The 23,066-nt window shown below is 43.9% G+C and overlaps 7 protein-coding genes across 7 annotated transcripts; 3 read left to right on the top strand and 4 right to left on the bottom strand.

Moving 5' to 3' along the window:
• Positions 1-3,729: 3,729 nt before the first annotated feature.
• Positions 3,730-6,346, top strand: F4813DRAFT_401231 (fungal-specific transcription factor domain-containing protein; the record flags this gene model as incomplete). Its single annotated transcript, XM_049248379.1, has 5 exons — positions 3,730-3,872; positions 3,933-3,954; positions 4,036-4,090; positions 4,139-5,632; positions 5,688-6,346. 5 exons carry the CDS (start codon positions 3,730-3,732, stop codon positions 6,170-6,172), a joined length of 2,199 nt encoding a protein of 732 aa, XP_049102259.1. The 3' UTR covers positions 6,173-6,346.
• Positions 6,347-6,933: 587 nt separating this feature from the next.
• Positions 6,934-8,838, bottom strand: F4813DRAFT_351604 (beta-lactamase-like protein). The gene is made up of 4 exons (XM_049242423.1): positions 8,816-8,838; positions 8,656-8,704; positions 8,471-8,535; positions 6,934-8,375 (listed from the first exon to the last, which is right to left on the bottom strand). The coding sequence occupies exons 3-4, from the start codon at positions 8,531-8,533 to the stop codon at positions 7,272-7,274; spliced, it is 1,167 nt and encodes a 388-aa protein (XP_049102258.1). The 5' UTR covers positions 8,534-8,535; positions 8,656-8,704; positions 8,816-8,838; the 3' UTR covers positions 6,934-7,271.
• Positions 8,839-10,490: 1,652 nt separating this feature from the next.
• On the bottom strand, positions 10,491-12,469 carry F4813DRAFT_379516 (general substrate transporter; the record flags this gene model as incomplete). Its single annotated transcript, XM_049245466.1, has 5 exons — positions 10,491-10,739; positions 10,817-11,328; positions 11,391-11,769; positions 11,998-12,199; positions 12,249-12,469. The coding sequence occupies 5 exons, from the start codon at positions 12,467-12,469 to the stop codon at positions 10,491-10,493; spliced, it is 1,563 nt and encodes a 520-aa protein (XP_049102257.1).
• A 1,001-nt stretch (positions 12,470-13,470) lies between these two features.
• F4813DRAFT_351589 (uncharacterized protein) lies at positions 13,471-15,590 on the top strand. Its single transcript, XM_049242422.1, has 2 exons — positions 13,471-14,771; positions 14,835-15,590. The coding sequence occupies exons 1-2, from the start codon at positions 13,782-13,784 to the stop codon at positions 15,165-15,167; spliced, it is 1,323 nt and encodes a 440-aa protein (XP_049102256.1). The 5' UTR covers positions 13,471-13,781; the 3' UTR covers positions 15,168-15,590.
• A 2-nt stretch (positions 15,591-15,592) lies between these two features.
• Positions 15,593-17,285, bottom strand: F4813DRAFT_319455 (uncharacterized protein). The gene is made up of 3 exons (XM_049240974.1): positions 17,068-17,285; positions 16,159-16,975; positions 15,593-16,101 (listed from the first exon to the last, which is right to left on the bottom strand). Exon 2 carries the CDS (start codon positions 16,970-16,972, stop codon positions 16,172-16,174), a length of 801 nt encoding a protein of 266 aa, XP_049102255.1. The 5' UTR covers positions 16,973-16,975; positions 17,068-17,285; the 3' UTR covers positions 15,593-16,101; positions 16,159-16,171.
• A 1,370-nt stretch (positions 17,286-18,655) lies between these two features.
• F4813DRAFT_319408 (ThiJ/PfpI family protein) lies at positions 18,656-20,083 on the top strand. Its single transcript, XM_049240973.1, has 3 exons — positions 18,656-19,034; positions 19,120-19,723; positions 19,777-20,083. The coding sequence occupies exons 1-3, from the start codon at positions 18,945-18,947 to the stop codon at positions 19,782-19,784; spliced, it is 702 nt and encodes a 233-aa protein (XP_049102254.1). The 5' UTR covers positions 18,656-18,944; the 3' UTR covers positions 19,785-20,083.
• A 299-nt stretch (positions 20,084-20,382) lies between these two features.
• F4813DRAFT_387151 (putative transesterase) lies at positions 20,383-21,618 on the bottom strand (the record flags this gene model as incomplete). The annotated part of the gene is made up of 1 exon (XM_049246526.1): positions 20,383-21,618. One exon carries the CDS (start codon positions 21,616-21,618, stop codon positions 20,383-20,385), a length of 1,236 nt encoding a protein of 411 aa, XP_049102253.1.
• Between the last annotated feature and the right edge of the window lie 1,448 nt (positions 21,619-23,066).

Raw genomic sequence — 23,066 nt, 5'->3', positions numbered from 1 at the left:
CTATATCTGGGACGATAATTAGGTATCTACCTACTAACGTACACTGAATGGTGTTGGAAGCACCTAAACCCGCACCTTTTACAATTGACCCGCTCTTAGCTGGGCCATCATTCTGTAATATGCCTGGCCACTCCTCTGCGAACCTGTGGAAGTCATCTTCGGCCTTTTTGATATCTGCTTCGAGATCATACTGCCAAATCCAATGCAACCTCTGGTTCGCGTTTTCAACAATCTTATGCATATCATCTTCGATCATTGGAGCCTGCCATGTGTAAATCTGTCCGGCTTCGGTACTCGTTTGAAGGACTTTCTGCGTCCTTGGCCTTCTGATCGCCTCATATATCTGAAACGCGGCCTCAATCTCACCGGGTGTCTTAACCAGAGTAAGAAGATGAGAGAGTACGGCAGCATCCTCTAATCCCCGACCAGCTCCAGCAGCCTGGTGAGGACTGCAAGCATGTGCGACATCACCTAATAAGCATATTCGTCCTTGGTAGAATGTGGATGTCTGAGGATGATGCCACGTTGGCCACCTCAGAGGTCTAGCATAATCTAGGAGTTTTAGTAGCCTATGGTCGAACCCCTCTAGATCTTCCAGCATCTCTTCCTTCGTACAAGGTACGGCGTTATCCCCAATAGTCCAAAGGCAAGGCTTCAAAACGATGAATACAAAGTTCGCTTCTCTGCCCTGTGAAATAGGGCAGACGGCCACAGATTTCCTCTTAGCCATGAAATACTTCGCATCGCCGGCGTGATTTCCCAATTTTCTTTTTTGCGTCTTGTATTGGTATGATGCCTCTAGAGATACATAGGTACCGGATAATGTCAGTTGGACTTCTTCGAGTGCAATGCCACCTAGAACGGTTCGGCGAGTGATCTCTTTCACTCCATCGCAACTAACAACTGCGTCGACTACGTCTTCTGTGCCATCCTGAAATCTTATCCAGACTTTACTGTCTACTTGCTCAACTGAGTAGGCTCGCTTCCCGAACTTTACGATCCCTCCAGGGATGAAGCTTTCCATGATATCTAACAAGTCTCAGCGGTGGGCACTACTTCGAGTGAAGTAAGGGGCGCCGACGAGATCTCGTGCCCAGTCCCGTTTTTCGCCAAAGCCTTCCTCGGCGTACAACGCATCAAAGACGCTATGCTCGAACTCCGGTTTCTCGTTTCGCGTCTTTACCTTTTCATATCTCTCTCGGAACCTCGAATCAATCACATCCATAGCATTCAAGGAGTTCGGCCCCAAGCCGATGCCAGCGCCTACCGTTGAGAATCGGTCTGCGGCTTCGTAAATGGTAACTGGAATGTCGCGCTGTATTAGACCAATAGCAAGGGCTAATAGCAAGGGCTAAACCACCTATACCTGCACCAAGGATAGCAATAGTAGGACAAGTCGAGTTTAGTAATTCCATCATCGAATCTGTCACCCTATCTCTTCGTATCCTAGAATTCGGTCTGGTGGGGACGTTGAGGTAAAAATGATAGAAAATATAATTTTCTTAGAGCAGACTGGAAATCGCAATCGTCAGATGATGAGGAGTTAGAAAGTCGTCGATGACTCTGTATCCCAATCCGTACCAGTGAATAGGTGGATTTAGTTAGCTCGCTACGTTCTCTTGTGAATGAGATTATAGTATGGCGATTTTTTCATTTTTCATTTTTCGGATTACAGGGTGTCGTGGTCTTCTCAAGGAGATGGTATTTCATAGTAGAACGCTTCCAGACTCGGGGCGAGCTCGGCTTCGACAATAGACCATCTTTCCCAACTTGAGGAACCAGGTTTTACACAAAAAGACGAGTAGACCCGTCCTTTCTCTAGCTTCATGCTTTAAAGGGAAGAAAAAGCATAACGAAGTTGCAGCAGATAACATTCATCACATCCGAATTACACAGCAGCTTTGGGGTACACCCGTGATCTACAGACGAACCTAACGGGGAGTATTGCGCCAAAATGCGCCTCGCAGCATTTTTGGGCCACCCGCTGGCCCACTAACGGGAGTCAAGTTCCGATAAATAGAGCCCTGTAAAGCCGTACAGGGGTAATTATGGAAACGTCTGGGTAGGTAGGTTAGGTACCTAATGTAAATATAATCAGCAACTGATGACGAGATATCCTAGAATGTCGAAGAGCCAGTAAAAAGCTGCGAGAAGCGAGAAGCGAGAAGTAGAGGAATGCAATAAGAATAGGCGTACATGGCTACAGATCCTAGCATAAGACAGTGTACATTTCATCTTCCTATCTCCTTGCAAAGGACAATGATGGGTCAGTACATAGCCTAAGCCTTAGGCGGATGCTTGACTCGCCATTACGAATGACCTGTGCATACATACGTAAAGACTAATGCCATGTATCCATCCATCATGGTCATGTCGCACATATAATAAACATCCGATATGTGCTATATCATGCAAGTTACTTGCGGGAAACCTACGACGTAGCTGGGATTTGAACAAGATGAGCAAAACTCAGGGCTTAGCATTTGTCTAACATGCGCTTTTCTATACCTCTTAACTAATCGAATCTTGGATCAGTGCTAAGCAGGGAAATAGAATAGTATCACTTGTAAGTATTTGATCATTAATGGTTGATGTTTATAGCTTAAGAATCCTAAGGTCATACTACAAGCCATCATTCGTACCTCGGTAATATTACTACTTTTCCTGAGGTACCTAGGTAGTTAATGGCTTTACAAGGAGTTCAGGTAAATTGCATCAGCAAACGTACAATACCTCATATAGAGTAAAGTAAGGCTGCCAAGATTTTGGTTTTGGATTAGCATAACTACATTGAAAGCAGCTTAATTCTTCAGTCAGTTGAGCTACCTACCGGGTCCGGGGTCCAGTATTTGCGCACGGCTCATCATCATGGAGCACTGATCTCTACCTATTTACCCACTTAGAACTCAATAGTTCCCGATCCTCTAGTCACGAACACTCATTTAACCCTGCTCTCATCCTCTCATATAAAAACCGATGCCACATCAATACAGTTGTTCTAGCAGTTTGTTTAATAGATTGATGGTGCCGCTTCCGGTGACAACAAATAAGTCCTATAATCATAGACATATCATGAAGGGGGTGATACGACAAGTCTCCGAAATTACGGACGACCATTCTCCTGTCATCGATTAACAATTACTGGAATACCTGAATTTCTTCGCTCAGCAAGGTCAGATTCATTGTAAAGGGATTATTCTATTCGAATCCAGACATTCAGACCGTAATAGTCACTCATTCGCGTTTATCCCTGTCGGATTCAGCAATCCGTGTCTATAGTGAGTAGTTCTACAGTAACCTTCCTGGCAAGAGTTATATGCCTTAGCCACCTGCTCTTTGCTGACTGTCACTTATAGCTCTAAGGGGAATTCGGAGCTATCGGAAAGGACGAGAAATCATATTTCCAGGAGGTCGTGTGTAGGTGTTGTGGTGGCCACGGTCCCAAATTATTTCATGCTTACGTTCCTCGTAGGCAGAACCCGTCCGAGGCCTGATGGGAATATTAAAACTCGCATACAGATCGAGTTAAACCCGGAATTCTATTAGGTCGGTTTTATTGTGGCTGTATATCCCTGACCAGACGTACATGTCTGTCACTGGGCTTCTACTTCGCATCCATACAGCCCGCTTGTTTCCGACATTGTCACGACTGGTTGCTCTTAGGAAAGCTTTGCCGAAATCCTTGTATATCTGATTCGATATTACTTTTTTCTTCGCCAGCGGTAGCAAATGTCTCAGATCGACCTCAGTGGGTCTTCTCCGGACACAAACGGCACTGGCCAAGGGATATCGCTAACCGCTCCGGCTCCGGAAAAGCCGGCGGCGCAGCGTAAACCTACCAAGCGTGAGCGTGTTGCCCTAGCTTGCCAAAGGTGAGTTACATCAGGAACACCTCTAACATACCACCGATCGCTGATTACCTCGTTCTAAAGGTGTAAAACTAGGAAGCAAAAGGTAAGAATAAGCCACACTAACTCGCAGTATTATTTCGTCCCATTCTATGAATAAGCCTCACCTAACACTTTCTCATCATAGTGTGATGGTCAGCGGCCAGCGTGTGCCTCTTGTGCCCGATTATCATTAAAATGCGGTATGTTGCTGCCTTACATATACGCTCGCCCGTAATCTAATTCATTAGTGTACATTGTCCCACTTGTTCCGGCAGCGGGCGAGAAGAAGATTTATATCAGGGCCCTTGAGAATCGTGTCGCTCATCTTGAAGCATATCTCACCTCGATTAGCCACCTTGATGTCGAAAAGGGTCATCTTGGACGCTTGGGGCTCTCAACATCGTCATCTCAAAATGCCACAGTGACACCAGTTAATCAACATAACAAGGCGCCGGCATCAGTGCTTGAACAAGTCCCACGAGATGATGAGGACGATACCAATGATATCTTACTCGCTGTCAGGGACCTATCGCTTTCTGCATCTGGTCACTATATTGGGGCATCCTCAAATATCACCATAGGGCGGGTGCTCAGTTCGTTCGTACATAGCCAGAAATCTTCGATCTCGGCTTCTCATGAAGGATCAATAGTCCAAATCGAAGATGATCCAGCACCAAAATCCATTTACCCAACTGTGGGCGATGTCATTGGCGTTCCTTTTCTAAGTCCTCAGGTTGCAACGAGACTTATTCATGGTTACTTCCGCCATATAGCTACAAGATACCCAATGCTACATTCAACTCAGGTGGTGGAGCTCCATAATAATAGGGATAACCTCACAGATGAATATGAGCAAGCTATTCTACATCTTGTATATGCGGTTAGTGGGAGATGGCTAGAGTCAGCTGGTGAAGTGGGCCATTTTTTCAGTGATCGCCATTTTGACCTCGCCTTTGAAGAGTTGGAACCCATGCTTCGTCTTCGCGACTCTCGGACTATTAATTACTTATTACTCATGGCGTTATATTGCACAAGAGCCCCTCGAGATCCGGGAGCCTGGACATATGTGGGAGCTGCTATTAGATTGTGTATAGAACTAGGATTGCATCGACGACAACGAAGGCAACAGCCCAGCGTCGAGGGTGAAATGGATAAGCGCCGATTTTGGACGGCATATTTTCTTGACCGGGATATTTCTATCGCTGTTGGACGACCACCTAGTATATCCGACCGCGATATCGATGCGGAATTACCCCTTGACATTAACGAGGACACCATTAACGATGAGATTATCCGTCAAGCTGCGACGCGTGTTAGCAATATTCCTGCCAATCCCCCTTACACGCTAACATCTTTCATCCATCGGACAAGACTCAAACAAATCGAGTCGGAAATCCAACATGATATTTATAGAGTTGATCGCCCAGGCGACGTCTCCGATGATACTATAAATGCGTTCCTCGATAGGCTAAATGCATGGAAATCTGCCATACCTTTCGACACGAGGCACTACGTGCACCAGCAAGAGGACGCATATGAAGGAGCTGAGTTATATACGCTTCATTATTACCGTTGCGTTCGGTTTTTATTATATCCCCAGCTAGCTAAAAACCCAGTGGATATACTCTACTTGAAGACCTGCGCCGATGCTTGCATAGGGATCATCACGGATTATCGACGGTTGCATCACGCCTTTCCAATAGGCTTCTCGGCTTTGTCGATACAATCCGTCTTCTTAGCAGGTAGGCATAATTCACCCATCGATCATAAGCAAGCAAGCATACTGACACGATACAGGCTTGACCTTGATCTATTGCGCATGGTTGGCTCCTTCGGACTTTGTAAGTATCGAGGGCTCATTGACCGATTGTCAGATTCTTCTGTATATCATCACAGAACGTTACCCATCCGCCAGAAAATACCGAGACGTGTTCGAGCGCATTAAATCGGCGATAATGAGTATCATTGCTCAGGGTAAGCACGAGCCGCGAAATCCCGTCCATATAGATCCAAATGTACAGAAAGGATTCGCGAGCTTCGAAGGCCAATGGGCCCCTGGAATAGGCGCGGATTTTTCTTATATAGTCAATACGATGACAGGCAACATAGCGACGGAGTCCCTATTTAACTTAGGGCTAGATACAGCGACGGAAGAATTATCCAGGCAATCCGAGCAGCCTACATCAAGCTTGGGTCAGTATAGGGCCTTCTGGCCTGATATGCAGCAGACGATGTCTCATGAGCTTGGTGATATGAACAGACTCGGTGGGATTTATCAATAATCACATTAGCATTCACTTCCACGCTATGAATGTATAGTATTAAAAGATATGAGTATACCGTATACCATCATGTTATCGTCTATGTTATTCCATATCAAAGGGCTGTGACCTATAATCATAGAAGAAATAATGGAGAGTCCATAATTCAAGGGGGAAAAAGATGACATCTTAAATCCTACTTCAGGCACCACTCACGTTAGAAGTTCTCAGGACACTTATATGCTCGCCTAGTACGCAACGTGTAGGCTCCATAGGCATCCGATACCCGGCTACGGATTACCTATTATGTGCATGAAGTACTAAGTCATATCACGTATGAGCATAAATATCCTGCAAAGTGAACACGACCGGCTGGATAGGCTATCAACCCAGTCAAACTACCAACCATGCCCAGGTACTTTATCGTCAGCATCGGATTGAGCCTCCCGATGATGATACCCTACGCCAAAATCATGAACGGTGTATCACACAACATCCCTACCATCGCTCAGACTTTATGAAAATTACGACAAGACCAATTGAAATACCGATTCCATGACTAGCCCGCATTATTTATACCCTCCCCAACTCTGGTCTAGTCCCTATCTAGTATACCGAAAAGCTACGTCTTTGACATGTCTGCCCCCCGAGCATTCTATTTCGATATGATTTGGGAGGTGCTATGTACCTTTCAAACATTGACACCTCTCACGTATCTCATATTCTATAAAGAGTGGTTAACTTGTAGGTCGATTTATATTATAATTATTATTATTCAAGATCAAAATGTGCAGATAAAGTATGAATATTTTCTCGCCTGGGTACACTTGGCATTTAAACGAAATATTTTATACGAAAGACTTTCAACTCATCTTTACAAGCCTTCCGTTGTGCAACAGCATATGTAACCACAATAATCTTACGTATCTATGTATATAAATTTCCGCATTATTAATCACGTATTTGGTGTGGCTGCGTGAATACTTTATAAAGGGGTAGCGTATCTCCCCATGTCTGCAAAGTCTGTACAAGCGGGTAGTTCTGTCAATAAAGCTACTGCTATTATATCGATACCTTAGAACACTCGAATAATCTCCCATGAGATATTGACGAATCCTCCTTATCTATTCTTGGGAAGCGGAGTATAATCTCCAGTACTCTCTATCTTACCCTCATGCCCCACGGCTTTAGCGAAGTCCGCCAGGAATAACCATCGAGATTTCTTTACCCAGTCCTTTTCCAAGAAATTATTAGCAGGCTTCGGGAAGAAGTCTATCACGCCAATCAAGAACTGGTCATGAGCCGGGACGAAAAAGATGTCCTCGTGCGCATCGAACTCTTGTAAACCCTTGATCGTCTCTTTCGCTAGTGACGTATCTTCGTGATATGGACCCTCTGCTGGGAGGTAGAACGGCTCATCTTTACCTTCACGAAGAACTTTATGGAATAGTTCGCCGGGACAAGGCGCTGCACTCACGGGACTGAACGGGTGCGGCGAGATGGAATCCGGCAAGGGGTGCCAGTGACTAGGTCGCAGCTCGCCGTCGTGGTGCACTCCGTCTCCACCCATTAGGATGAAACTGTCCGGGTTGCTAGTCACGCGTGCGAAGCCACAAATGTGACCGATGCAATGTCCTGGAGTATCAAGGAAGTAGAATGAACCATCACCAAAATAGTCGATAGCTGAGAATTTCCCAATCTTTATATTAGAGTTGGAAAAGTCGAGCTCTTTCACCTCGCGGCCCGCAATGTCGGACTCGAGGAGGTATGGGGAGTTCGGGTCAGCTGGGTATCCTGGGAGGACAGCCTTCTTAGTTCCGGGACCGACGATCAGCGTAGTGCTTGGATCAAACGTGGACGGGTTTCCCGTGTGGTCGAAATGCGAATGGGACCAAATTACAGCTTCGATACTTTTAGTATCGACTCCTTGCTCATCAAGTATTTCACGGACGTGCTTCGGTACTGTTACGGTAACACCCAGGGACTCGAAATTTGCTCGTGTTGTCGGTGGCAGATTTTCCATGTCCTTTCTAATACCGAGGTCGAACACAAGAGTCCGTTTTGAAACGGGATGCTGAATCAAGAAGGCAAAACAAGGCCCCGCGAGATATTCATGGCCTTCGATTTTGGGCCCGAAGAAGAAGGAAGGGCTGAGACCGCGGATTGTACCACTAGTATTCAAGATGGATACATTGACAGTGGACGTCGAAGCGGGTATGTCGAGGTCAGGAACCTTTGCCATTGTTGCTATATTATTGGTATATTATCAATGATTCTGCTTATTCACTTGATTCCAATACTAACAATAATTTGGAGTAGTACCGAGGTTGATGTCTTTATAGGGCCTTCGTTTCGCTGACCGAATATTAAAACATCCGTCATGTGTAAGCTACCTACCTACTTCGCCTAATTATTCAGCAGTTAAGAGACATCATAATGAAAGACACTTATTTGTCAGCGCGGAGCAATTAGACAGTATTGAAGGCTGACTTGGATTCATGTAGGTGTACCCAGGTAAGGTACCTACCTAGGTACACAGTTGATCAATAGGAGGCATGTTATGTCTACCCGCCCGACCCCCATCTTACTATATTACCTCTCCTAAAATGTTCTCAGTTTTCAACGGCGGCGTAGCTAACACTGACTGATAAATATTTTACATAGTATCGGTTGAACTGAGCCGCCTTGCAATATGTCCCGCTAGCTAACAATTAAACTCATTCCTATAAAAGATCTCTTTGAGGATTATTCACTAGGTACCTAAGGTACCTAATCTAATACGTTCGCCAAGTAATGCTATAGTGGAAATCAGGTTGGCTTCAGATCCTTCGCCTAATATGGATTTACTAAGACCTCGATTGTAACACAAACTTGTCCACATAGAGAACAAGGCGATATCATTCTTAGAGATGTTCATAATAAGATTAGTATTGGTGCACATGCGTATCAGAGGTGTTTTTTTTCGGGAAAAGTCGGGGAGGGAACCCGCAAAAGAGGGGAAAGGTTTACCGTATAGTTATACGGTCCTTGAGATACTTTTCTCTTCCGAACATGAGGGCAACAAATATCGGGTATTAATGCCGGAATAGGGCCATCTTTGTCTTCCGAGATCGCATATAGATCCGGTTAGTTAACACGCTGTTATAAGTCAAACCACCCTTACTAGGGCCACCCTAATGGGGGCCACCCATTTCCTATATAAAATTAATAACTTCGCATATCTATAATTAATTCAAAAAAATAGATAAAAATATATAATCTTTAATGTTTTACCTTTCGATTATTATAATAGTTTATATATATTTTATTATATTTAAAATCTAATATTTTAATAGTAAAATAATAAAATATATTTTTAATATTATTTTTAAAAATTAAAAAATTTTAATTTTATATAGGAATTTTATTAAATTATTATAAAACTTTATAAACGTTTATAACTTTTTATATAAATAAATTATATAATTAACTTTAAATTTAAAAATTATATTAAAACGTTTCTTATTTAATTATATTGAACAAGAGTTAGTATCTCCTGTAAAGTATGGCATATCACTTCAACGTTTAGATCTTTGTAAAAGGCTTTAAATAGCTGATAATAGCACTATATTTTAAAAGAATTATAAAGATTTACTAATTGAATAGGATATATAAGATAAATACGTAAGATAAGGCTATAAGTTATAAATATAAGAAAATAACAAATGTGTCTATATTGAATGTATAATTGAATGATAATGATTGTGGCTATTTGATTAAAAGAATACGACGAATATTAAACCTTTATATGGCTTGTGACTTAAGATTACATAATAATACCCTTGCTCTTAGCGATGTGGCACCACACCAGTTCAATATAAATTTTATATTTATATTATATTAATTAATAAAATTATAAATAATAATATCTCTTAACAATTTTATATATAAATTTATATATGTAATTGTTAATGTATAATTTTGTATTTATTTTACCATAAATATTAATCCTGCAATTTTTTCAAAATTTTATACCTGGTGAGAATCCAATACCGTACTCAAAATCAAAGACCGTATAATTTTATCTATTTTATTGAATTAAATAAAGATATGCGAAATCGTTGATTTTATATGGGAAATGGGTGGCCCCCACTAGGGTGGCCCCAGTAAGGGTGGTTTGACTTACTACGTTTATTAACGGTATAAAGTACCCAAGGTATCCGTAGTCACTTAGTCAGGCAGAATCACGGTTCAAATTAATGCACATAAATATGAGGTAGGCTTCTGTATAAATATTTTATTAACATACTTGTATAAGACGTGCTTTTCGCAGTATATAACATACTATATTATATCGTACCTAAGGCTCGTCAACATGCTCTGCAATGGCCAACTTCTTTTCTGATCCCGGAACACGAATTTCCAATTCCCTCAAAGCTTCGGCTACGATAGTAGTCTTAAAAGCCTTGAAATTTCGAACAGATACCCGGTTAGCAAATAGTTCGTCAATTTCTTCCAATGTTCTCCCTTTCGTCTCCGGGACGCAAATGTAAAAGAACACCAAGCAACATAGATTTGAACCAGCCCATATGTAAGCATATTTAGCCCCCTAATGATTTACGTTAGTCACGTAACCCGTATATATACGGCGGTAGGGTAGGGATCACATTTGTGAAAACTACTTACCCAGTTAAGGTCCTCTGGGTTGATGAAATATGGCGAACAAAATCCCGTGAGCCATGCTAGGAAGTAACCCAAACTGATAGCTGATCCAACTGACCAAGATCTTAACCTAGTGCTCACCACCTCTGTGGCCGTAGGGTATGTTGCGTCTCCAACAAATGCATTATAGGAGAGTTGATACAGTGCCGTGAATGCAATGACGCAGTTTCGAGCGGAAAATGTTCCATAAGCAACAGTCGCGGAGACCGCCATTCCCAACATTGCAAGCCCCTGGGCTACAGCGCCTGTCATCAAAATAGTTCGTCTACCCATGACGTGGCGCATCAAGTACATGCCGAAGTTAACACCAATGAAACCCAAACAGGTATTCATGACTGAAAACTTGAAGGCATCGTCCACTGATAACCCGGCAACAATCATAAAATAAGTTGAGTAGCTGATGATAAACCATGAACCGGCTCCTGTCTGTGTAGCAATGATGCCGTAGCAGAGAAGTGTGCGTCTTAGTTCGGTTCCTGTAGTTTCATCAATCAGCGTCTCTTACATAGGTACTGGTGGAAGTAATATGAATGCCTACCTTTGAACATGTCTAGTGGCCCAATTGTTCTAGCAGCTTGCTTTTCCTCTTCAATGCCTTTAACTATCTCAAGCCATTCGAGTTCAAACGCTTCGGGAGTTAGCGAATCCCCTCTTAGTGTCTTCAATGACTCTCTCGCCGCCTCCATATTTCCTTTGTACAATAGATATCGAGGGGATTCGGGCACGAAGAAGAGGCCTAAAGCTAAGAACGTCGGTACGACGAAGAGAGTTCCGAGTGGTATTTGGTAAGATGCTTTATCCAAACGGCTCTTCGTAGCGTTCGTTACAGCTGCTCCTATTATGCTCCCAATGTTGACCCATTCTGAGAAGAGAGCCACCATGACAGCCCGAAGGTGAGCCGGGGCTGCTTCAGCGGTCTGTTGAATGTCAATATACTACACAAAAGCGAATATAAAGATATTCAAAATAATATAATGCGGTGTATAGAACCTAGAGCCGATGTGGAATGTTGAAAGTATTAATACATACTATAAATACCTATGTTAGTCATCTCAAGAAAAAGGGGGCGAATCGATATATGAAAGAAATTCAACGCCTTCCTTGATGACACACTTTGACATACCGTAAATATTTGAGAAAGTGACCAGAAACCCATTAGCTAGTCCAAGAACAAGTCGGCCGATATAAACTGCTACTTTATCTGTGGTTGAGATCTGGATAATGCATGCGATCGCATTCAAGATGCACGCAAGCCACAGCGCATCCTTTCGACCAAAGAAATGGGCGAACGCTCCAGCGACAAGTGAGGATACAAAAGCACCTAATGTTAAGAGTGACCCAATGAGCCTTTGGAAGGTTCCCTGTATTATATATTAGTTATTATGATGAAAACTACGAGATTCTACCTGGGTGACTTGCCTCAATTGCATATCCAGCTGGTTGGCTCGGATCCTTATATCCAAATACTTCTAAGAAGCCTGGCATCGCCTGTAGAGATCCAATTGCTGCCGAGTCCAACCCGTACTGCATATTTGCTATGGCCACGATAGCACAAATGGCTAGACATTTTCGATTCGCCCAGAGGGACGTCTCTGCTATCTTGGCGACGGTCGTCATGATTCTACTGACTCTAAGCAAGAGACAAGAGATATATGTAACCTAGATCTATAGCACCCCAAATGGAGAAGGGGGAGTAAGTTAGAGAAAAGCTATGCTGCCACCTTGCATTTTAATAACCCGGTACACTTACTATCCAGGGTCTGAAAGCTACCCCAACTTTTTAATAATAGCTATATACCACGTGTGGAGTTGAAGCACTACCGCGGCGGAAAAAGACACGATCTTCGCATCTTCCCTGTTATTGATCAAGCGCTTCCAGATTAGTTCTCCCCGCACTTCGGTACTTCATTTCAGGTCGTCGGCGGCCCTTCTAGATCATTTAGTGTCGTCCTGGTTATAATACCGTGCCGATGGTCCCTTTGACCTCGAGATAGTTTACCGACGCCGTCTTCAATAGCTCGAAATAGAAACATATCATTCATGATGGCAGCTTGCCGATTGGAGATATCCCCAAATCTTAAGAAAGCAACGCTGAGACGATGGAGAGAGATTGATAATACATGGAGATATGGCGACCTCACTCTTAGATTAGCGAGGGCTAGCAAGAAATCTATTTACGTGTTCCCTACCTCTATCGAATACTCGCCGCCCAGTTTACTTTAATAGTAGAAGAATGGGTAGTTTAGTGTATAAAGAAGTCGGAGCTTGCTGTCGCTTGATAAAGGGGTTGCGATTTGACATATTAGTATCGTGTAGGGATCACCAATCGTTTAGCATGAATACCTATTTAGGCACTTATATGAAAGCTAAGTCAATACCATTCTTCATTCATGTAGTATGTCGTTATGGAGAAACGAAATATCAATATCATGGTGGCATGAAGTTCTGTTCCTTTCGTTGAAAGGAGAGAATACGGGCTTCGAGGTACGTATCTGTTAGTACATACGGACATTTGAGATGTGGCGGATAATTACCTAAGGTCAGGAGGTAGGTATTCATCCGTTAGGTACCTAGGTTAGGTAGGTAGGCAAAAGCGATATTACATAATGCTACGATTAAACGATTAGAATTCCCTTTAGGCCCCACCACATTGTCGACACCTTGCAATTGACATGGGTCCAAAAAAAAAAGAATAATAATAAAAAAAATAAAAATTTCCACCAAATAACATTTACCAAAACTTAGCAAACTTCAGTTCGCGTATCACGAACGACGTAATTGATGCGCCAAACCACACACTGCGGCAAGCCGTAACCATCCGGCATCTAACTACTATTTAATTGGTAAAAATAATTCACTCTCAACTTCACCCATTGCCCTCTCTCAGCCCTCCCCGGAGCTACTCTCCGGTCGGAATTTATATGCGACGATGAGGTTCTCTATCCTTTCCGTAGGTCTCTTGGCCCTCCTTACCCCGTTGACTGCAGCGTGGACGAAGGAGGATCGCGAGATCTTCCGCTTGCGCGACGAGATCTCCCAGTACGAGGGCGCCAATGTCACCTTCTACGACTTCCTTGGTGTCTCACCGCGCGCTACCCAAGACGAGATCAACAAGGCCTACCGCAAGAAGTCTCGTGAGCTTCATCCAGATAAAGTCAAGCAGCAGCTATCGGCCGAACGTGCTAAGCAGGCCAAGTCAAAGGGCAAAGGGAAGAACCCCGGCGTCCATGTCACGAAACAGCCTACACAGTCCGAAATTAACGCCGCTGTGAAAGCCGCCGGCGACCGTCAAGCCCGTCTGTCCATCATTACCAACATTCTCCGAGGATCTGGTCGTGCCCGTTATGATCACTTCATGTCGAACGGATTCCCCGTATGGAAGGGCACTGAATATTACTACAGCCGTTACCGACCGGGGCTGGGTACCGTGCTATTCGGATGCCTGCTCGTGGGTGGCGGTGGCTTCCACTACATAGCCCTGTATATGAGCTGGAAACGGCAACGCGAATTCGTCGAGCGGTATATCAACTTCGCGAGGCAGGCCGCTTGGGGTGACAACCTTGAAATCCCAGGTGTCGACACACCCACCACTGCTACTCCGCCTCCTCAAGCACCACCGGCAGGCGATGACCAACAACCCCCTATGGCAATGAACCGCAAGCAGCGACGGCTACAGGAGCGGGACCAGCGCAAAGAATCGTCCAAGGGAGGGAGACGCCAGCCACGCGGTAGGGGACGACCCGGGCAGCAGGCGAGTGGAAGCGCAACACCAATACCGCAAACTCAAGGAACCGGCCCAACGGGCCCTAAGAAACGTGTCGTGGCTGAGAATGGTAAAGTCCTAGTGGTCGACTCTCTTGGCGACGTGTACCTCGAGCAAGAGGACGCAGACGGCAATGTAGAGGAATTCCTTCTTGACGTAAGTCTAATCAATCCATCCATCCTTCTCGTGGGCCCGCTAGCTAACCCATATATATAACAGCTCAACGAATTTCCCCAGCCTACAGTCAAGGATACCGCACTCGTCAAGCTTCCTCTCTGGGCCTACTCAGCCACTCTAGGCCGAGTCTTCGGCTCCCGAAAATCCACCGACGAGCCAGACGATCAAGTTGACGAGGATGACGAGAGGCAAGGCGCGGATGATCTCGCAGACGACTCCTCATCCGACCAGCCGCAGCGAACACCCTCCACGGATTCCGCCGAAGACTTCGAGCTCCTAGGGACTAGCGTCGAGGACCTACCCAATAAGCCAAAGGTCACGGGCAGCCAAGCGCAGCAGAGCAACAAGGCCAAGAAGAGGAACAAGAAACGCTAGAAACGGGACTTGGGAAGTAGGGGCGGATCGGCGGAAGGGGCTGAGGAGTCTTGGATGCTTTTGCGCGTATGACGGGGTTGGCGTATATATAAACGTGTCCTCCCAACACCGTGGTGTATGTAACAACCCGTGTAGCGGATCATAAAAGTGAATCTATCCCATTTAGAAAATACGTGCTCAAGATTTTTCAGTCCGGTGATAGGAGACGAGAGCCGTTACACACTCCTAGGTCTTAAAAGCATCTTAACACTTATCAAGACCAAAGTTTCTATGATAGGAGTTGCTCATTTAGACCTAACAAATCGTATTTTGAACAGCTTGGTAAACATTAGGTTAAGCTGGCGCTTATTCGGCATTTAGATCATTTTTACAATGTGGTTGAGATCATGATTCGACACGACATCTACATATCAATCTGGAACAATATAATAATAGGGTTAAAAGTAGTTTCATTTCTATTTGAATTACCTATATATTTATCGGATAGTATGAAACAGTAATCGACCGAAAAAGCTAAGCAAAAGAAATAGGGGCTAGCGGGTCATTACTCTTATCGAATTTGAGTGTCCCAAAAGCACAATGACAGAGAGAGAAAGGGAATCTACCAGGGCAAGAAGAAAGAGGACGTATAGATATACATGTGTGCTATAGTTTTGGGGCGGGATACACACATACCTTGAGTAGTAAGTTGAACTTTCCGAGTGACTCTGGAAGTCAAGAATGGTTAGCCATACACTATGCAAATAAGAGGACAGGAAAGAGAGATATAAAGGCTATGAAAGGGGAGATATCCTCAACTCCGTCCCTTGACATGAATTGAAATATGTGCAGTCCAATCTGGATACCCTCGCCCGTGTGCAATTCTCTGTGAGTCCATAATGTCCCCTTTGCCTCCCACGTACGATATCTGCTGGTCTCCCTGCGTAGTATCTACCTAATCAAAGTAAACTATGCTGATCTGTTCTGAGCTAACCTAACGAAGGATATATACATTCAAAGTGGCACTATAGGTGCATGTCATCCATCTGTTGAAAAACTCCGTATTGGTTCTCCATGGATTGCTGCTTTCTCATCCAGTCATTATCGTAGACGGGGTCCGTCGCTGGACGGTAGTTGGGACCACCAATAGCGGTACCAAAATGGCTGTAAACGTCTTTAGGCCTTTCCATGGCCTCCTCATATTGTTGCCTTGCGGACTCTTCGTATTCGCGTCGAGCTAAAGCTTCGTAGCCAGACATCATGTAGGGTTCCACGTCGCTTGTGGCGACCCATCGTCCGTCTCCGGTCTGAACTGGCGTTAGGGGTGTACCATCCATAGACATCATGGTATTCTTCTGCTGCTCTTCGGCCATTCTTCTCTCGTAGCGCAGTTGAGCGAGGAGCTGTTCTTGTTCCACTGTTGTGCTAGTCCAAGCAACGGCTGGGTTCTCATGGGAACTAGTAGGGGGGCAGATTCGCCATAGCTCGATCAAACGCAATTTTTGATTGTCCTCAGCTATCTTGAAGAGCTGCATTTGCGCCGCAGAGAGCGCAGTATCATCGATACCAAATGAGTTTAGAATGGCCTCTACAGAAAACTGCTGTGTTTGTGGCGGCTCTGATGATCGCCTTTGGAGTTCCGCTTGTGAGTCGTCTTGGTGGGCGATATGACCAGAATGGTGGTAGTGTTGGGAGATGGAATATGTTATTTCTGGCTCTTGCGCTCTCGGTGTTTCTTGGGGAGGTTGAGGTTGTAATGTTAGGTTACGAGAGAATAGCGCAGCCAGGTCATCGCCGGTCTGCATGTTTGGTTGCGAGTAAGTCATCTTCTATAAGTATAGGGTTAGATATGTTTAGTAGTTAACTTAAAGACTAAGGGTAGGTATTCACCGCGCCTTTAAAGTGGTTAAAGTTGATGTACCGAAGTTGTTGCTTGTCGTAAAGTGCAAGTAAAATAGCCGTATCCGAAGAGATGAGAGTGTTGGTCAAGAAATAGAGTATGGAGGTAAGTAGAGAAGCGTTTGTAGTAAAGTAAGAACTGCGAGAATTCTATCTTATATTGACTATGCTAAATACTGAGTGGCGGTAGAAATTCTTGGGCAATGATAAGGTTCAAAACAATCACTTCGAGGATGGGCAACAAAGTCCTTTTTGTTTCGGTTTAGAACCTTTGCTTTGATACTCGATGAGCGGTGGACAAGCGGTCAGTGTCAATGAAACTAAGCCCCTGAAAGAGATCTGATACCGTAGAAGAGCAAGGGGGATAAGAAAGATGAGTCGAGGCAGAAAGATGGATCAATAATATGTATTGAATGGCAGGTGGCGTCGTAATACAATAGCTTACGATGATGTGAGCTTCGTTCAAGAGTTAGTAGCGTCAAGAATGAGCGATGCTAGACTGACGAAGAAGACGTTGATGAAATAGTTGTCAGGGGTGAAGGGAGATAATGTAAGGATAAAAAGAGATGGTGTTTGATGTTGATGTTGATGTTGATATTGATGATGACAACGCATTGAAGACCAGCCGGGTGATAGCGGAGAGTTTGAGGAAACACAAATCGGGAAGAGATGGAGGGGGAGGAGGGGGAGGAGGGGGAGGAGGGGTAACATCTTGGACATCTCAGGTACTGGGGTACATTATATCTCATCTAACGATTTCTTTGGCTGATTATAAAGTTAGCGAGGAGATGTGAGGGGTGACGAGGGGTGACGAGGGGCTATTTTAGTGGACTATAGGTTGTTAGGTCGTGCCCATTGGCGCCCAAAGCTACCCAAGACTCCGCTAAAGCCCAATCGCCATTTACCAACGTGCACTTAGATATGTACCTACCTAGGTATGGAGGTAGGTACGCAGATACGTGTGTACATGCATGTATAGGTAGGAATCAGGTGAGGTGCTCGAGGGCGAATCTACGAATACGCAACAATAAAATTGAGGAAGACTTATACACGTGGGCTTGGTACAAAGATATATATTTATAAGTTTATGAAAAGAAAATAAAGGGGCTTCATGCTGGATCTGTATTTTATGAGGTACTCTCTTTATAAATTTACAACATCAAGTCAATACATGTAGGTACCTAATGTAATAGTATATTATGTAATATGGCATGTTATTCTTATAGCAGACTAACGCAACCTCTACATTTGAGACGTTACTTCATTTTATATGAGACTAACAACAGTTAGTGCAAGCATTAGGGCGCTCTAACATACCCTCGCCATATCATTATCCTCAATCTATCTGGTATGATGCAATGGGATAGGACGTAGCCGTTTATAGCATACTCCCCGAGAATTTAAACGATACTCTTAGATCAAGGTGTATCAGACGAAGCGTTCAGAGATAGCTTCACAAAATACATGTGAAGACGTTGGGGGATCTGTAAATATCTAAAATTGACTAAAATGTAACATTAGTGGCCTAATTGGTGGTTAAATAGGTACCTATGTTGCCCGTTTTTATCTAACCTACCTAGGATAGGCATATGTAATATCTTCTCGGGCTTGATATCTAAACACTAGAGCCCTCTGACGTCAAGGCAGCCGAATTCATACGCTATAGAGCTATAAAAGGGTTAAGCGGCGTACGACTTTCCGTGGCAGAGTTAAATAGCTGCACTTGTGTTGATATCATGATTAATCATATCCAGATTTATGATTAAATAACTGTGTCTATAAGAGCCCTAAATATTTCTATCAAATCTTGACTGTCAGAGTTCTCAGACGTAAATCGCAAGATACTTTATTTTCCAGCTCTATCAATTTAATACTCAATCCCATATCATCCCACCTATCATGGCACCGAAAGTCCTTGTTGTCTTAACCTCCTATGGGGAGATCCTAGATTCCGCTGGAAATCCGGTTCAGAAGACTGGATGGTACTTGGTATGTTACCTTGCTTTGGGTATACGGCTAACCAAGCAACGCTCGTCTCATAGTACTAAACACAAGTTAACGTTTTGGATACTAGCCTGAGTTTGCCCATCCATACGAAATCCTGTCGAAAAAGTGTGAGATCGTAGTCGTCTCGCCAAAAGGCGGCGTCGCACCCCTAGACCCAAACTCATTACAACCATGGATCCAAGACGACTCGTCTTCAACCGATTTCTTCAACAACAAAAAGTCTCTCTGGGAGAACACCGCTAAGATCTCAGACTTCCTAGGCCGTGCTGATGAGTTCGACGCCATCTTCTACCCAGGTGGACACGGCCCTATGTTTGACCTCGCAACGGACAAGGACTCGATCGCCCTCGTGAACGAGTTCTGGGCTAAGGGTAAGGTCACAGCCGCGGTTTGTCACGGCCCCGCTGCATTCGTAAATGTCATACTCCCCAACGGAGAGAATATCCTAAAGGGCAAAGATGTTAGCGCCTTCACCAATGCAGAGGAAAATGCTACGGATATGTCCAAGAATATGCCATTTATGCTGGAAGATAAAATAAAGGAGGGAGGTGCTAACTTCCAGAAGGCGTCTGAGTTATGGGCTCCGACAGTGTGTGTTTCTGGGAAGTTGATCACCGGCCAGAATCCTAGCTCAGCGAAGGGAGTGGGGGAAGCTATTGCAACTGCTTTGGGTAAGTTTCTACTGTGTTATACCTGATCATGTCAACTGACCAAGTAAATATAGGTGTTTAGGATGAATGTTGATATGGCTTAGATCATGTATAAACAGGCTGGCTTTCAGTCTCAAATACATCGAGGCCGAAGCCGAAACATCATAACCTTAGTGAAACTCTATAGTCTCAATCCTAATGTCTTGACGCGAATAACTTATATATTCCTTATACAGTTTCGATAGTCCAATATATATCAAAGATTCAATTCCTAGGCTCTTCGATCCACTTCTGGTTTATATTATCCTGCGCGATGTGGTTGAACTCTCTATCGTATCATGAGATAGGCATATGTATAGTATCTTTATATTTATTCGTCACTAACTGCTTCAATTTCTACGTAAGCTGAAGAGTAAAGGCATACCTACCCCTTTTTTACTGGAAAAACTTTCAATACTAAACAGATAATTGGCGTGCCACTGTAGATATGTAGACATCGTGAGTTTTATATCAGTCTCTTTAGACATGGTCATATTCAAGGCTTACGTCTGCGAGCCATGATGATGTACACCGTCAAATCGAGTGAGGAATGTTGGACAATACGCTACATACTTGAAGCGGATTTTATAGAGTACCTAACCTAGTACGCACCGATCGAACGAAAGGGTGAAACTTTTACATCAAAATGCTTGCTCCTTCTTCCAAGCGGCGCGTTTGCGATAGATGTCATGGCGGAAGGTTTGCTTCAGCGATTCCATAGCATCAGCGTCTAAGGCGACCGTGGCCTGAATAGCGCCTATACCGCACAGGTTGTTCTTACGATCAATGAACCAGACAAAGGTCATACCGCCTCCCCAGGTGAGAGTATGATCGCCATACCAGCCATCGACGTCTTGCAATGTGAGCAGGCCGCCCAACCCGTGTCCAGATAACGCGTCAACTGTAGTGCCGACACGGAAAAAGACGCCCATAGGGCTGACCAGCGCGGCTCGATGGCTCTCGGTGGCTTCCGGACTTAGATGGTGTTCGAACATGTCGTTAACCGTTTCCGGTTTGAGGATCTTTCCGTCATTGGCTAGTAGGGAATGTAGTACTTTGACATAATCTGGACCTGTCATGAATAAACCGTGGCCTCCAAAGTCGCCCTTGGAATTCTTGCTCATGTCGCCGCCACCGCCTAGCACGGCGCGACCAAGAGCCTCTGGGTCATCGGGGTTTAAATCGACAAGGCGCGCGCGTAGGTCCTCTCGAGTCACCGGGTAGAACTGGGCGTCTGAAATCCCGAGTGGGCTAAAAATGCGCTCCTGCATACGTTCGAGCAGCGTCTTGCCAGTCACACGCTCCACAATACGGCCAGTCCAGTCGAGCCCCGATCCGTAGAGCCAGCCAGAACCAGGTTGAAAGCTTAACGGATAATCGAATAACTCTTCGACCGTCTTCTTGCCGCTTTCATCGGAAGCTTTGGTTTCCGCGCGGGACTTCTCGCGCCAGCGAGCTATGAGGGGATTGAGGAAATGGTAGGCGAGACCAGAGCTGTGAGTTAGTAACATCTCAAGTGTAATAGGGCGGATTTGTGGCTCAAGCAGAGGCGTCTCGCCATCTTCGGAGAATCCGGTGAGGACCTGTTTTGTGGCAAGGTCGGGCGCAATGGATGAAAGGTCGCCAGCAAGTGATAGAAGCCCATCCTCTACACACTGTAAAGCAGCGATGGTGGTGATCAGCTTAGTGGCTGAAGCAAGGAATAGCACATCGTCAAGCTTGTGAGGTCGCTTCTCGCCAGATAGCAATGTACGCTCTCCTATTGTCTTTTTGAAGGTGAAGTTGCCTTCGGCATCGGTAGCGCATATGATAGCACCGTGAATCTTGCCAGCATCAATAGATGCTTGGAAGCTAGTCTCGATATTTCCGTCGGCCATGGTAGGTCTGTAACTAAACTTATAACACAAGACACTGTGATTCCGATTATGCACAGAATATATATGCGCACCGAAAGACCAAGAAGAGAGCATAGAGAAATAATATTTTCAAAGGATTATATATTCGAGCAACTTACGTCTAAGTAACACCTCTACGTAGCTGCCTGCTCCTATGGGGTCAAGCCATGGGTCGCATAGGTACATAATCCTTGCCTTTGATCTTCATTTGCCCGAGTTTACGAGGGATATTGTCTTGGGGACCTTTTTTCGAAAGAGGAAGTTCGTCCGTGCGGCGTTTTTTAAGCATTTTGATTCGGTGCATCCCCGAAATAAGTGGAATTATCCACGTGCTTTTCCATGTCCCCACTTTCATCTTTTTCTCAAAATACATACCTATCTTTATAGAAGCTTAGGTTCGAATCCTATACGTTTTCCCTCCTTTCTTTTTTTTATTTTTTATTTTTATTTTTGTAAAGGTCGATATTCGAGGTTTCTAGGTGCCGCTGCCGGGGAATGGCGCGTTACGCGCCATTCCCCGGCAGCACCATATTACCTTCGAAAACTCGGGCTATTGTGGCGCACCGCAGGGGTGCCCTCATATTAGCCTGTACTATGTAGGTCTAGACATGAATAGATACCATAGCAGAAATGGGGGGTTTTAGAAAACGGTTCTGTCGCATATAATAAGTAATGACATTTTATGATATTACAAGTTACCTTTTGGTCAAGTGGATAATCTGACAGGTTCTTTATGGAAAACGGTTCCTTATTAAAGAACGTTCTTTTAATGCCCAACTTTTTATTAACTGAAATCTAAGAATAGTAAGGTTTGGTTTTTAAAAATTTACTATCGCTGTTCGATACGTATAAAATTGTTCCCTTTAAAAAACCGTTTCTTTTTTAAGAATCGTTTTTATTAATTTTTTTTAAGTTTTTTTTTAATAAAATAATATTATTAAAGTAAAGGTTATAAAGTTTAAAAATAATTAAATTTTCAAAATAATTTAATAAAATTAACCACTTTATTTTATTAATTTAACCGTTAAAATTTTAAACCTTGCTATGAAATTAATGTAAAAACTTTAAGTTTAAAGATTACGTTTTTTAACTTTTTTAATTTTTTAACTTTTTTAGCACTTTTCGAACCTATCTTTTAAGAAACGTTCTTTATTAAAAAACCGTTTTCCTTTTGAGAATTATTCTTATAATAAAGAACGGGGTAGCTGTTATAATTTGAATGAATTATAAGGAACAGTTCTTAAATATAAGACAGTTCTACGTACCCCCCCTACCCCGCTATGGTATGAATCAGAATGTGTTATTGTGAGTAGGAATAGCCGTCTAAATTTTGGTATGCCCTCCTTCGGTACCGCGAAGATGACCTTTAATTAAGAAAAGCTACTACTTTTCGGAGAGGAAACTTTACTATAGCTCCCGTCGGTGTGGTC

Source organism: Daldinia decipiens (genome assembly GCF_022478715.1).
Source record: "Daldinia decipiens strain CBS 113046 unplaced genomic scaffold F4813scaffold_7, whole genome shotgun sequence".
NCBI lineage: Eukaryota > Fungi > Ascomycota > Sordariomycetes > Xylariales > Hypoxylaceae > Daldinia > Daldinia decipiens.
The sequence above is the reverse complement of the archived record's forward strand: the minus strand, read 5'-3'. Positions and strand labels throughout refer to the sequence as shown.

Coding starts and splice junctions, on each gene's coding strand:
- F4813DRAFT_351604 (XM_049242423.1), bottom strand. CDS start 8,533: ATGACGGATGTTTTAATATTCGGTCAGCGAAACGAAGGCCCTATAAAG. Junction 8,376..8,470: donor TAAAGACATCAACCTCGGTA/CTACTCCAAATT, acceptor AAGGTTCCTGAC/CTCGACATACCCGCTTCGAC.
- F4813DRAFT_351589 (XM_049242422.1), top strand. CDS start 13,782: ATGAGGTTCTCTATCCTTTCCGTAGGTCTCTTGGCCCTCCTTACCCCG. Junction 14,772..14,834: donor TAGAGGAATTCCTTCTTGAC/GTAAGTCTAATC, acceptor TATATATAACAG/CTCAACGAATTTCCCCAGCC.
- F4813DRAFT_319455 (XM_049240974.1), bottom strand. CDS start 16,972: ATGACTTACTCGCAACCAAACATGCAGACCGGCGATGACCTGGCTGCG.
- F4813DRAFT_319408 (XM_049240973.1), top strand. CDS start 18,945: ATGGCACCGAAAGTCCTTGTTGTCTTAACCTCCTATGGGGAGATCCTA. Junction 19,035..19,119: donor AGAAGACTGGATGGTACTTG/GTATGTTACCTT, acceptor TTTGGATACTAG/CCTGAGTTTGCCCATCCATA.